Below are 15,731 nucleotides of genomic sequence, written 5' to 3'. Positions count from 1 at the left end.
TTGTTAATATTTGACATATTTTTAGACCTCCAATGAACAAATGTCATCTCAATATACAGTTGATATTAAAAAATAAGAATAACTTATGCCACTCCAGAATTGTCTAAGATCATTTTTGTAAGTAGTTTTACCATTTTTTTCACAATGTACAATAATTATACGTCTGTCACAAGATCAATTAACTGATCTAAGTACCAAATGCCGAACTGTTCACCTGTCACACTCTAGAATTTAAGATTGATTTGGGTAAGAGCTTATAAGAAAATAAATAACTTGAATTGTTTTATTAAGTAGAGCATGATCTCATAAATTGTGGGTACATTTTTAATGTGTGATGAGAACTTTTAAAAAAAAAAAAAAAAAAATGTGTGTGGTGATGAAAATTACAGGGTGGTTGTGGAAATGACAATGAATTAATTATAGAAAAATTCTTGAACTCATCACACTCATTAAACTCAATTCACAAAGTCATTAATTATAACCACACCTGTATTTTTAGTGAAGTGCTGAGTTTGAGTCTCCTCTGTCCCCCTCCTGCATCACCCACTTCCTCATTGTCAGCTGATGACTCTTGCAAACTTTTTACTAACAAAATATAACCCATCAGCAACCAATTTTCTACACCACAAACCTCAGGGCACACCACACTTGTATCTGACATCCATTTTTTATCTTTTTCTCCACTGACTGAAACGAAGTTACTAAAACCCCATTCACACAGACCTCTGGTCCCAGAAAATACCCGTAAAATTGCCAGACAAGTGTCTGTGTGAACAAAAACTCGTTCCGTTAATCTTCTGGGATCGTTGCCGGAAAGAGGACCTAGTAAGATACGCGGGTAACCCTCTATGTGAACAAGAATGCCGTAATGGGCGTGTCGAAGTGAGGACGCGCGCGTCATCATCACAACACAAGTTATGGTTCAGCTCCTTACAACGAGAGATAACATGCATATAAACATTCACCACGAGAAATGTTGCAAACTAGATTGAAGCAGTTATCAGGAAATGATAAATGAGACGCATAAACAATGACGCACGTGCCGTAGTGAGGACGCGCGTGTCATGGCAACATGAAGTTGGTTCAACTCTTTAAAATGAGGGATTTACAACATTCACGACCAGAAATGTCAGCAAACTGGACTGAAGCAGATATCAGGTAAGTTAGCTCATTACTTACTGCGTTGAAACGGAGATCATTCAGCAGCATAAAAGAATATCGCGTCACGTGCTCATTTGAGCTATAATTAACGAAAATACCCGCATGTCATTCCAACGAGATATATTGTTCAGCTCCTCAAAATGCAGGATTTAAATGCATATAAACAATCACGATGAGAAATGTCTGAAAACTGTATCAAAGCAGAAATCAGGGAGCTTGTCAAATATCCACTCTGAAGCTGAGATCATTCACCAGCATAGAACTGTGCATTCACGCGCTCCTTTGTAGTCTTATTATAAACAAAAATGCACGCGAGTTGTTTCTGGAAAGAGAAATAATATATAATATGCTAACTTCAGACGCTGCGTAGAAGAGAGGGCGGGACTTTCAACATGTCACGTGTCTTTCCGGGACCATCAGATGCCGTGTAATCTTGGCAGTGTGAACGAACAAAAACTCTAACTATTCCGGAAAAATCCAGGATGCATTTTACGTGTATTTTACGGAATTTCTGTGTGAAAAGGGCTTAAGGGTGCACTTGATGTGCGTATGACCCTCAAAGCCTGGTTCATTTGACCCAAACATATCATCTCTGCTCACCGGCACATATCCATCCACTTTTAAGCAGGCCCTGATCACTTTATTGCTTAAAAAAGCTACACTTAACCCCACGGACAGTTATAGACCTGTCTCACTCATTACGTTCATTGCGAAAACACTTGAAAGAGCATTTTCAACCAGGTATCTTCCTTTCTATCACGGAACAACCTACTAAATGACAAGAAGTCAGGCTTCAAATGCAACCACTCCATGAACCAGAACTGCTATTGGTCACAGAAGCATTACGGCTAGAATTAAAATCCTCGGTTCTGAATCTGCTAGACATCTCGGCAGCCTTTGACACATTCAACCATCAGATACTACTAGCCACCCCATCGTCGCTAGGGATCACAGGTACTCCTCTCCAATGTTTCAAATCATGTCTCTCTGATACAGTAGATCCTTCAGGGTGTCATGGAGGGGCATGCTGTCCACAGCTTACCAAATGGTCACTGAGGTCCCTCAGGGATCAGTGCTTGGTCCACTTCTTTTTTCCATCTACACAACATTCTTAGGACCTATCATACAGGCACATGGTGTCTCCTACCACTTTTAGGCTAATGACACCCAGATCTTCTTCTCATTCTTCCCACCATAGCAGCATGCATTACAGTCTGCTTACAACACATCTCGGCTTGGATGAAGAAACACCACCTCCAGTTGAACCTAGCTAAGACTGAGCTGCTTCTATTTTCAGCACAACCCAAGATATGGCACGACCTATCCATTCAACTTGGTAACACAACCATTAATGCTTCCAAAACTGCCAGGAACCTCAGTGTAGTCTTTGTTGACAAACTGTCCTTCAATGTCTTTCACTTTATGCCGATTTGCGTTATACAATATTAGGAAGATACCGTCATTCCTTACAGAGCATGCTGCACAACTCCTAACCCAGGCCCTGGAAATCTCTAGGCAGGACTACTGCAATGCTTTACTTGCTGGCCTTCCTGTACGTTCAATCATACCACTCCAGTTAGTTCAGAACGCAGCATCTCGGCTCATCTTCCAGAAGCCCAAAAGGGCCCCTGTAACGCCACTCTTCAAGTCACTACTACTTACTTACAGAACTTTTACTGCACCAACATACTTTCCTACATTGCTGCACCTCATCCAGAACGTTATGTTCAGCAAATGTGCTCCATACCTTCACAAAGGGACCTAAATCACCTTCCCACTCTTTTTCCTTCCCTACTTCCTAATTGTGGAATGATCTTCATATAGCAGTCCAGTCAGCCACATCTCTTGCAACATTCGAAAAACAACTAAAAACGCATCTCTTCCAAAAATACAAATATATTTTTACTGCATATCCATCTTTTAACCGAAGCAAAAATGGTTTGAAAATAGGAAAAAGCTGTTGAGAAACCAATACGGGACAATGACATATAAACAGAAATTCGTGATACGATCGCGAAAAAAACGTGGAAATTCGTGACAGTATCACGAATACATACTTTTGTGAGACTGGGTAGCACTTTTATGTGTCCCAGCTGCAGGGTTATCCGTGAACGATGCATTTAAGGAATACTTTGCAATAGTTTAAGTGTTCCCTGGGATCAAACCCATGATTTACGAGTTGCTAATGCAATCATCCAGTTGAGCTGCAGACAAACAGCCGTTGACAGAAAAGCTTTGTGAGACCTCACAGCCCAGGCTAGACTTGTTTGGTTTTCTCAGCTCAAAACGGTCTCTCAAAAATGTACTGAGAGTTTATTCACCTAGTTTGTGCAATAGGGTTCAAAAATACATAAACTTAAGTGCAGTATAAAAAGAATAACTCTGCCACAGGCAACTTTCACATCAAACCAATGCAGCCAAAACAACGAGGCACAGACAAACAACGGTACATCAACGTTCCTCCAGGAATATCTCACTTTGTGAGCCAAAAGGAAATACAAAAATTATCTTAGACAAAACAAAATCTGCAGATTTGCCTGAAGCATATGGATATAAGAGTTGAGTTGTTTATTGCAGCAACAGCTGCCAGCCAAAGGACAATAGCCGCTTTTATTGCATTTGATTTTTCAGCTTAATCATAGCCACACCTCAAAGAACCATTCACAACAGGTAATAACATGGCTGTTAGAGAGAGAAGCATAAGAATCCTCAGATGTTTGACACCGTGAGAACAGTGTATGATGTCTAAAAGCATGACAGTCAGCCCTGCTACAATCTGACCTATGATAGAAACATACTAGGGCAGGAATCTGACATATCCTGAACCGAACAATAGGAGAGCGATTGCACAGATGCACCGAGAACAGAGAGAGGTGGTGGGTGGGTTGAGGGGTAGGAACACACCTATAGCGGCCACAAGCAAATGTTTACACTTGTCTTGTTGCCATGACAGTAGCACACGAATGAGAGATGATTACATACACAAGTTCAAACCAAGTTAGGTTTAAACAAAATGGGGGTTGAAATGGGTGTAACATTCATATCAGAACTTTAATTTGAGGATGTGATGTGCTTTGAAAGGATTGCACTGTGATGTGAGATGGAAGGAGTTACCTGAAATGTTATACTGAGCCACTGAGTAAGACAACCCGGTCCAAATATCTAAGAAATGTACAGAATAAAGTGATATGTATATCACAACTTCAAGACAGGGTTTGGGATTGGATTACTTGTTTTTTAATTCTGCATGTGAAAGTTCAGGTTCTACATGGCCAGGGTATTATAATCTTTACATTTATATGTATGCATTTGGTAGATGCTTTTATCCAAAATGACTTACGATGCATTACAATGTATACATTTTTTTATCATCATGTGCATTTCCTTGGGTTTGAACTGATGAGTTTGGATTGTTAATGCATTGCACTCTAAAAAACTTTGCTAAATAGCACTAAAAGTAGTTCACTGGCTCGTAATCATAGGGGAACCAATTTAATGTGCCATATAGCACCTGTGTAGAACCATATTGTGCTATGTAGAATGTGGTGCTAAAGTGGTACTTTACTTTTAAAAAGTGGAAAGTTACTTTTAAAAGTAATACATTACAATATTAAGTTACTCCCCCAAAAAGTAACTAATTGTGTTGTTTAGTTACTTTTCATGGAAAGTAATGCTTATGTGGCAATGTGGAGCAAAAAAGGGAATTACAAATGAAACTAACTTCCGACTACGCCACCCGGAATATACCGGGAAATTAAACTATAAAGGCACGAAGGTTCGTTGTCAAAGATGGGGCGAGAAAATATATAAATATATATAAATTCTTTATTTTATAGAGTAAAAAAATAATCATCCCTCAAGAGTCACAATTTAAGCTTCACAACACATACGGAAAAAAAAGACAATAAAATTAAAGTGAGAGTTGCTGGCAGGGATTGTGTAGTTTACACCCCACACTCAATACCGCAAAGTTAGTGAAGCACTGCAAAACAGCAAACCGCAGTTTGTGAATTTCAATCCCCAGCCAACGCATCCCACTTCAAACAAAATACAATCAAAACAATTAAACGTATACAAAAAGACAGATATTAATAACTAAAACATAAAACAAAAACAAAAAGCATAATCAAGGCAATTTAATAAACCGACAAACAACCATAAGCGGCAGCTGAAGGTAGTTGGGTCACGTGCTCCCAGCGACCAGAGAGAAAGGCTGCACTTTAAAAGCAGTGGATAAAAGTCAATTCAGACCTTCATGATCACAGTCCCGTAATCAAATGACGTGGTCAAGACCGTCAGCACCCAGTCGATGCCGTCAGCCCCCCACCTCAGTCCTATAGCAGCCTAAAGAAGGGCAATATCATTGTCGCGGATTCGTGAGCGTCCAACTACCAAATTGAGCAAATGAGACCCAGGCAAGGCAGCAGTGCAGTCATCTTCAGATTAACACTCGTCCCATTTAATGTGGTTACGGACACCGTGAAGGCGTTGGCTACATGTCACCAATTCATTCCCAAAGGTTACGAACATCACATACTCGGTGATGAGACACCCGAAGGAACGAGCATTATCCATTCATTCATAAAATCCGCGTCCGCCAAGAGGGCGGTACCACTGGATGACGCATCTCGCTCCGAAACCTCTCAGGGCTTTTATACCCTCTGAATCAACATCCAATTGGTCTGGTTTTACCACACGTTAACCAATGACTAAACGTCATCCTGCTACACTTACGTTACTTTTTAGTTACTTTTGCGTTATTTTTTCTTTGCTGATCTCTTTCAGGCCTTGCAGGTGCTGGCCTGCCATCTTAGTTTTTGACTCAAACTGTTCCCACACAAGCGTGTATGCATAAAGTGCATAATGCAACTACGTTAAGTTTAAATCAATACATAATTTTTTTTTCAGAATTAATTAAACTAAAAAAGTAACTTGCATTACTTTTTTTACAAAAGTAACTCAAATATTAATGTGTACGTTTAAAAAGTAATGCGTTACTTTATTCGTTACTTCAGAAAAGTAATATCATTATGTAATGCACGTTACTTGTAATGTGTACCCCCAACACTGTTGCTTTATCACCCCGTATGGTTCTTCATAGGTGCTATATAATGGTGCTATATAGCACTAAAACTGGTTCCCCTATGATTACGAGTTTTTGATGCTAGTTAACACCAATTTTTTTAGAGTGCTTTACATCTGAGGAACTTTTTGTAGCATTAGCAAACTTTTTTACAGCTCACAGTTGATTCACAATGAAACAAACAAACAGAAAAAACCTCACCAGTTAGATGTTTAATAATACAGTAAAAACTTTTAATTGGGATTTAAAGAAAGAGATTGAGTGCAATTGTGTAATAATTCTGTGATGGAGCCGAGTCACACTGGTCACACAACAAATGAATCAGTTTGTCTTGGCCAATTGACTCGAGACATGAGTCAAAATTAGAGACTCGTGAAAAACGCAAGACAGTTCACTCTTAAAGGCGGAGTCCACGATGTTTGAAAGCCAATGTTGATATTTGAAATCACCCAAACAAACACGCCCCTACCCCAATAGAATCTGGACCTTCTGTTGATAGACCCGCCCCACACATACGCAACCAGGCATTTGAATTGATTTGATTGGCTACGTGTGTTTTGGTAGTCGGCCCGTCTCCTTTTCCAACGCGTTTTTCAAACATCGTGGACTCCGCCTTTAAAGTTGCAGTGTGTAATTTTAAGAAGGATCTCTTGACAGAAATGCAAAATAATAAACAAAACAATATTATCAGGGGTGTATAAAGACCTTTAATAATAAACCGTTATGTGTTTATACCTTACAACGAGACCTTGTTATCTACATACACTGGGGGTCCCCTTACATGGAAGTCGCCATTTTGTGTGACCATTTTCCTACAGAAGCTCTTAAAGGACAATTTTGTTTACTAAGTTGTCTCCGACTATGACATATTTGTCTGGTGGTGGCTACTGTAGCTTCTCTATGTGTTTCAAAAGCAAGGGGTGAGCAGTGGACTAAGCTGTTTGTTGCAATTCGCAACCTCACCACTAGATGCCGCTAAAATTTACACACTGCACCTTTAAAGCGATGGCATAGAAAAAAAAATGTATCCGTAAAAACTATTAAGCCAAAGGTTCTGAAAAGAATAATTTCTATCTTTATAGTAAAACTGTTTTTTTTCTACGGCAAAAGAAGCATTTTTGCAGATGTTAAAGGTGAATCTTTGTGTATAGCACCTCTATTAAAAGTGTTCCCCAGGAATCAAACCTATTTTGTCTTTTCATTGCAAGATACATAAATTCACAAGTGATATATACACATTGGTATGTTTTTCTTACTGCAGAATTCCCAACATTGCAATCTGGCAACCAATATTCAGAAATTCTGTGAGGGCAGCAGGTTCAATATGCGTGGAATTGAGTTTCTGTGTCTTCTGTTTTGAAAACTGGGTGGAGACAAGCATGGTTAGTATACATGGATAGTATAGAAGATTAGTTAAAGATTTACCCTGAATGACATTATACATCCGTTTGAACATGTTAAAATATTACCATGCTTCTGTTTTTAAACAAACAAAAATGTATATTTATGTATATAAATGTATGCTTGTCATAGTGTTAAAGGCAATTTTGCTATCAAATCCTGTGAGAGTGACTTGATAGAGAAACTTTATTTTAAAATAAGAAAACCAACATTATAGGTTTCCAGGGAGAAGATGTATGTCTTGTTATTATCCTCAGATGTATTTTTTTAGAATAGATGCTTCAGCCTACAACACTGAGGAAATAGTCAGTAAAGCAAGACATCATATTTTCTGGGATTCTAAAAGTCTTACATGGACAATATTGTGTTGTTAGCATGTTTGATTGATTGTTCAGTCTAGCAGATTTATTGCTTTTCTTTTTTTGTCAAATATTTAAATATTGTTACATTTTTTGAAAATCTGTGGAGGTATGTAAAAGAGATTTTGCTTTATGAATTTGATCTAATATAATCTTTAAAAAAATTTTGGAAAAACACTTTTGTCACTTAAATTGTAAAAATCTTTTTCTTTTTGGTTTATAGAAATCTAAAACAAGAATACATTCAGCTGCAAGCAACAATTGTGTTCACAATCCTATCAGCCCCTAAGCTAGGCAAGCATAGCACTCATCTTTTAAATGTTTTAGCAACAGAGGTATAATTTTAAGAATGTCTTGTGCCCGCTTTGAATTGCAACCTTTTGACTACATGCCAACAGAAGCACACCACCCAAAATTGTATTGTGTTGTCTAAGAGATAAGAAGAAAGTCAACACAGATACTGATGCTGCATTTACAAGCATTTATAGTGAAGAAACTATTCGTCCTGATCTTAAACCAAAGAGAATATTCAAAACTGGTCCAACTTTATAACATTGCGTTCAATCTTTACAACTTGAACTTGAAAGTACTGAAAAGGAGTTGGCCAAAAACAGACACTTGTGAAAAAGGCCACATAAGCAGCTCATGACAGTATTGCTGTGGCTATCGATTAAATAAACAAGGAAACCAGAAACTACATTCATGTGCATCTGCAGTGTATATTTCTTTTACACAAATATTTGCACATATTTTAACAAAGAATAGCAAAGCAAATAGGTGAACATTCATTGTTCTGTTGGTTCACACCCCATTCAAAGATCATTGGATATTTAAATCAGAATACTGCTTTGATACACTATTCAAAATAAAGATAGTATTGAAGACCCATTGCTGTATGGTTTCATAAAGAACTAAAATAAATCTTTTTTTTTTTTGTTTAGACTATATGAAAAGGTACGAAAGAAATTATTATTTTAAAGGGATAGTTCACCGAAAAATGAAATTTCTGTCAGTACTAAGTGAATGGTGCCCCAAATCTGTTTAGTTATAAACATTTTTCAAAATGTCTTTATTTGTTCTCATCAGAACAAGGAAATCTATTCAAGTTTTGAAGAAGGGTGAGTAAATGATGACAGAATTTACATTTTACGGTAAAATATCCCTTTTAAGAAAAAACAAAACACCCCTTGTGTGTCTGTGTATAACATATTTTAAACAAATTGAAATATATGTAGTGTGCATTCTGCAATCAGCAAATGTGTAATACTGTCAGCTCAACACAATTAGATTGAATGCACTTAGTCCTACAGATCCCCGCCCCCCCAAAAAATCTGCATAATGCCCTTACAGCAGGCTATTTCCAGACCTAAAGTAAAGCTGGTGCTACAGTAGACATTGTTATTTTTTAAATTGTGTTAATAATAGGCATTCAACCATTACAACAGCCCATATCTTACTTTGTAATAGAGTGACCTTGGTAACATATGAGAGCAATAAGCTCCGGGGCGGATTCGTAACGGAACCGCTCCGAAGTCAGCAGCTCCAGTCTGGATCCGTTGCGGAGCTTATTGCTATCAGGCATGTGAATATGAAACTAATCTGTAATAAATATTTCAAATTTCTCAAGTGTCTTGCATCAGACATAAAAGTAAACTTTTATCATGTAAAAACATGATATACTGTATGACCCAGTCTGTGTAAACCCAATAACTTGTTTTCTACATAAAGTTATCCTACATAATGTAAATAACCTTGATATCTTTAATATGAGATTGAAATCAATGTTTAGAAAGCCAACCAACTTTTGCTCCCAATTGAGAGTTAAGCCTGAATTACAGAGACAGGGTCAAATAAGGCAACATATTTTATATATCATCATCCACATTTTGTCGTGTGCTGATGACATTATAATTAAATGCACAATGTATCATTTATCCCTAATTAACACTTTTCCACTATGTATTATCACCATGTTGTAAACTATTGTATTAAAACAAAACAGTAATATCTTAACCTATACTTTTAAACTAGACTAACTCGAACAAGCAAGGATGAAGTAATGCTCTCTCCAGAGTTGTTAAAGCTAAAGAAGACAATTTCTTTAATGAAAGCTTGCGATTGACTAGACAGTACAGCCATTTTAGTAAATAATAGTTATCAACTATCCCATGGGCTCTTTGAGGACAGGTCATACATAACATGGTGAGGTGGGTGGAGCTCTGTTTATACAATGAGTCATGACTCACTAAACCGACCACTGCTTTCACAACAGAGCCATTGATTCGCACAGCAACAAGTCATGCAGTTGCATGCTGGAAGATAAAAATATAATTTGAATTAAATTACACATTGTGCACTTATAACTATAACAAGCTTTTGATTGTTTTTTGTTTATTTTTTTGTTGTCTCATCATCTCTCTCTCTCTCTCTCTCTCTCTCTCTCTCTCTCTCTCTCTCTCTCTCTCCACACACACACACACACACATACATGCACATACAATGTAGCAGCACTATTACCAAATGAGATCAAAGTTCCCCCCATTTCTCGCTGTCCCTATTGTTGGGGAGTGATGTATCCAAGTTGTTGCAAAGTTCCAGATGTGATCTGGATGGGGTATGAAAAAAGGAGATGATGTCATATATCCCCTCTTGGGAAGACCACCATCAAGTCAGCTTGTTTACAGTATTAGATTTTCCAATATAGTCCGTGCATGTTCTGCATCAGCCTGTTCTTGAAATAACCATTGGTATTATTTAAAATGACATTGAATTTGCATTAAAGGTGCAGTGTGTAAATTTTAGCGGCATCTAGTGGTCAGGTTGCGAATTGCAACTAACAGCTTAGTCCACTGCTCACCCCTCGCTTTTGAAACGCATAAAGAAGCTACGGTAGCAGCCACTGGACAAACACGTCATCGTCGGAGACAACTTAGTAAAAAAAAATTGTCCGTTAAGGGTTTCTGTAGAAAAATGGCGGCACAAAATGGCTTCCATGTAAGGGAACCCTCAGTGTATGTAGATAAAAAGGTCTCGTTCTAAGGTAATAAACACATAATGGTTCATTATGAAAGGTCTTTATACACCCCTGATAATATAGTTTTGTATATTATTTTGCATTTCTGTCAAGAGATCCTTCACAAAATTACACACTGCATCTTTAAGTAAACATGTCACCTAAATAATGTCATCAGTTTGATAAGGTTTAAAATCGCTCCACCCATCTGGGTCACTGGACGGGTCTTGCGGCATCAGACATCCTTACCAAAAGATTGATCAAGCGCTAGTTGGCATCCCAGTAGACCACAAACTCCATGGCCCCTTTACACTTTGTAATACAAAGCCATTTAAACTGTGACTATATATCACTTTCAAAGTGATTTTAAATTAAATTTTGTCACATTAGTCGTCCTGCAGCATTTTTACTATGACACATAACCACATATGGTAACTGAAACCGCTTGGGTGGTTAAAGAGATGCGTGTGATTCCATTCTTGCATTTCAGCAGATGCTTTCATATAAAGCGATTTACAAAATGTACCTCACATTTCCTATTTTACGTTTTGTGATTTTAACTGACTTTTGTTCCACCTCTAACTGGGAGGAAAGCTGGCACTAAATCTTGGCACACATGTAGATGTAAAACAAAGGTTAAGCATAAAAGAAGAGTATTGCACTCCCACTATTGAAATCTGAAGGGTGAGGACATTGTAAAACCGAATATGAACAGAGAAAGAGAGAGAGAGAGAGAGAGAGAGAGAGAGAGAGAGAGAGAGAGAGAGAGAGACATTCCAATGCAGTTTCCTCACTTGGGTGGAAACTGAACTCTGGTCCTTGAGTCTCAAAACTGCTGGTGGTTACAGGAGGGTCTGGCACACACACCTTCTCCCCTCCTCCCATCCACGAACGGCAGGACCCGCCTCCAAGCTTCAGATATATAAGAGAACAGAGCTGGACTCAAAAATCGCCATCCTCTTCAGGACTCCAGCGGTTTCCTGTTGTGTCTCCTTTGCTTTGATCTCATCTCTAACCTCCATCGACCATGTCAATCCGCATGTCAACCACTAGGTCCGTAGTGTCCTCGGGCCGAAGTGGCATGATGGGTCCGCAAAAAGCCAGCAGCGTGTATGGCGGATATGGAGGGGGCGTCCGTATCTCCTCTGCTTCTTCTATGCAAACCAGGAGTGCAGGAGGCTTTGGCGGAGGTTATGGTGGTGGTTTTGGTGGCGGTTACGGTGGTGGATTCGGTGCAGGAGGCATGGCATCAGGGGAAGTGGTCCAGCTGAACGAGAAGGCCACCATGCAGAACCTGAACGATCGTCTGGCCTCCTACCTGGAGAAGGTGAGGTCTCTGGAGGCTGCCAATGCAAAGTTGGAGAAGATGATTCGGGAGTACTATGAGACGAAGGGGCCTGTTGCACAGAGAGACTACAGTGCCTACTGGAACACCATCAATGACCTGAAGGAAAAGGTACATGTCTATCTATATTTAAGCCATGAATAAGCTAAAACAGTGCTTGTAAATGCCTTTGGTATGAAAGGTGAACGAGACTTAATAATAAATGAATCATAGCTCCCATAAGACTCTGATTTGGGAGGACTTGCATAACTGCAATCCCATGCATATATGTTTCATCAAACTTCTACAATAATGTTCCACAGATTAAAAATGCCACCATCAGCAATGCCAACATCCTTCTCCAGATCGACAACTCCAAACTGGCTGCTGATGACTTCAGAATAAAGTGAGTACTCTCGTGCCATGTTGAAATGATGTTTTTGTTTATTAGTCATGTTTGCACGGTGACTAATGAGTTCAACGTCTACACCAATAAAATACGAGCATGAGCTTGCCATGCGCCAGTCTGTGGAAGCTGACATCGCTAATCTGCGTCGCCTGCTGGACCAGACAACCTTGATGAAGGCCGACCTGGAGATGCAGATCGAAGGTCTGCAAGATGAACTGGCGTTTATGAAGAAGAACCACCAGGAGGTTTGTAGTAGCATCCTGGGTTTATTTTGTACAATTATTTAGCATCTAGACAGCTTTGCTTGAATCTTGTGTGGTTACAGGACTTGGCTGCCATGAGGTCTCAGTTGTCCGGCACGGTGAACGTGGAGGTCGATGCTGCTCCTCAGCAAGACATGACCAAAGTTATGGAGGAGATTCGTGCGCATTACGAGTCCATCATAGAGAAACATCGCAGAGATCAGGAGGCCTGGTTTAAAGACAAGGTAATTTGATACATGGTGCAAAGCTAGTTCAGTGGTGATATCAATAGAGTTTGAATTCTAATATGCTTTTCTCTCTCTTCAAGTCCGCAGAAATTAGCAAGGAGGTGCAGGTCAGCACAGAAATCATCCAAACCTCCAAGACAGAGCTCACAGACCTGCGACGCACCTTGCAGAGCCTGGAGATCGAGCTACAGTCTCAACTCAGCATGGTGAGATACAAGTGGAATGCAAAGGGAGTGAACTGGAAAAAAGAAAAGAGAAATTCGAAGGGGTGGGGGGATACACACTGAACATAGTGCAGAAAAATATTACATAAGCAGGCCAAGAAGAGGGCAAGGAAAGGGAGGAAGACAAAAACCAGATGGTGTGAGAGCGTGAGATCAGATCAAGAATGTTTTATTTTATGACGATCTCTGTAAAGCTGGGTGAGATGCAGCTGAAATCTGTTGTTGTGATCATATATGTAGTTGGTATTAATATGCAAACTGAGCTTTTTAATGTTTATACTTTCTGAATGTTCTCTTTGCCCATACAGAAATCGTCACTAGAAAACTCGTTGGCAGACACAAATGCAAGATACAGCGCTATGCTTGCAGGATTACAGAATCAAATCAATATGCTGGAGAATGAGCTGACTCAGATGCGGGCGAGTATTGAGCAACAGGGACACGAATACAAAATGTTGCTGGACATCAAGAGCCGTTTGGAGCAGGAGATCGCCACCTACAGGAGCCTCCTGGACAATCAGGACACAAAGTAAGGTTATCGTTTTTAGTCAATGTTATCATTATCTTGTCACACAGTCTTAACTTTACTAATGCACTTCTTTTTCTTTGTCTTTTAGGACTCCAGGTAATTTAAATCTCTTTTTGAATATTGTGTCAAAATTGTTTTATATCTATGTTTTATATGAGGCTTTAATAAGATTTTCTCTCTGCTCTCAGGTGCACCAGCTAAATAGAGAGCGGACTGCTTTGTGAGACAACTTTTGAAAACACACACACGTTTTGTCTGAGCGTTCGTAAATGCTAGCATTGGTATACAGAACAAGATTCACGTCAAAAACAGTTTACATCTGATGTTGTGTGCAAGAAAAGTCTCCAAAATAAAACTGCCAAAATACTTCAATGTCTGTTTTCTTCTTTTTGAAATATCGTACAGTAATAAATGTTTAAGTCAAACTGTTAAAAAAAAACATTACACTGTAAAAAGTAAAAGTTAGAAAATCACTTTAGTTGGTAATGCATGAAAATGTGAAGTTATTTCAACTTAAAATTTTTCACTTTAAGTTTTTTAGAGCAGCTTTCACTTTTTTACAGTGTACTCTACTTTTGTACTCCGTGTAAGCTACACTTTTTTATTTATTATTATTATTATTATTTGTATTATTATTATTATTATTATTATTAGTATTATTAGTATTATTTAGATAAACATAATTATTTTTACAAAAACAGGTTTTTGTTTTTTCTTTTAAACATTTTTACCCCTCCCCAACAACCCAGAACATACTACCTATATTATATTGGTAACAGCAATGCTATTAAAGTAAATATGTTAAAAATAAATGACTGAATAAATTAAAATAATACAAGTATGCAAAAATTATCAGATTAAGATACAATCATTTAAATGATGCAATAAATGGTAAAAAACATTAAAAAGAAAACAGAAGGATAATATAATATATTGTCACTTTACTATAGTGAACAACATGCATTTTGCATAGTATAGATATGCATTGGTATCTAAGAGAGGGGTGGCACAAAGAAGAGAGAGAGAGAGAGAGAGAGAGAGAGAGAGAGAGAGAGAGAGAGAGAGAGAGAAAGAGAGAGAGTAAATGAGCTGGGTCTCAGTCGTCTCACTGTTTTTTATGAGATAATCCTAAAACATACACACAACAGTGTTGAATTCGTTGCCTGGCAACAGACCCATCACAAACGCACTGAAAGGAAAGAGGCGGGTCACGAAAAGTTGGCTGGCCCTCGACTTCCCTTTTTTAGTAAAAAATCTTCACAAGAATCCTGACAGTGTACACTGGATAAGATGGAAATGTGGTCTATAAATAGAAGAGAATAGGACGTGAAAAACAAAATGAGAAGACTTTTTAATAACGTACACATTTATTTGGTGAATCTTATTTTGCATACTTTTAATCTCTACTTTTAATTTAGGATGTTTGTCTACACCCACATTACAGGATGTATTGTATGTGTATGCAGGATGCAACAGGTCAATGACACAAAAGAAGTTTTTAACAAAAGCAGAGCCTAACACAAAGTAACGTTTCTCTTCAAAACATTAGTTATTATAAAATAGCACAAAACTAAAAAAAATCACACAAAAAAATGAGTAAAGATGAAGAGGGGACTTAATGGGAAAAACTTATTTCTGGGTTTTTTGTCTTGTTAGCTTTACGTCCTGTCATACAGCAACTATTTGGCATTACTCTGTTTTTTGTTATAAGCCAGAAATGACAAGGAGGCAGCCTCTC

The 15,731-nt window shown here is 38.3% G+C and overlaps 1 protein-coding gene across 1 annotated transcript; it reads left to right on the top strand.

The window, feature by feature from the left end:
- The first annotated feature begins 11,957 nt into the window (after nt 1-11,957).
- LOC129427557 (keratin, type I cytoskeletal 19) lies at nt 11,958-14,026 on the top strand. Its single transcript, XM_055184107.2, has 6 exons — nt 11,958-12,473; nt 12,665-12,747; nt 12,839-12,995; nt 13,076-13,237; nt 13,321-13,446; nt 13,773-14,026. The coding sequence occupies exons 1-6, from the start codon at nt 12,045-12,047 to the stop codon at nt 13,995-13,997; spliced, it is 1,182 nt and encodes a 393-aa protein (XP_055040082.1). The 5' UTR covers nt 11,958-12,044; the 3' UTR covers nt 13,998-14,026.
- The last annotated feature ends 1,705 nt before the right edge of the window (nt 14,027-15,731 follow it).

This window comes from Misgurnus anguillicaudatus, chromosome 14 (genome assembly GCF_027580225.2).
Source record: "Misgurnus anguillicaudatus chromosome 14, ASM2758022v2, whole genome shotgun sequence".
NCBI classification, from domain to species: domain Eukaryota; kingdom Metazoa; phylum Chordata; class Actinopteri; order Cypriniformes; family Cobitidae; genus Misgurnus; species Misgurnus anguillicaudatus.
The sequence above is the reverse complement of the archived record's forward strand: the minus strand, read 5'-3'. Positions and strand labels throughout refer to the sequence as shown.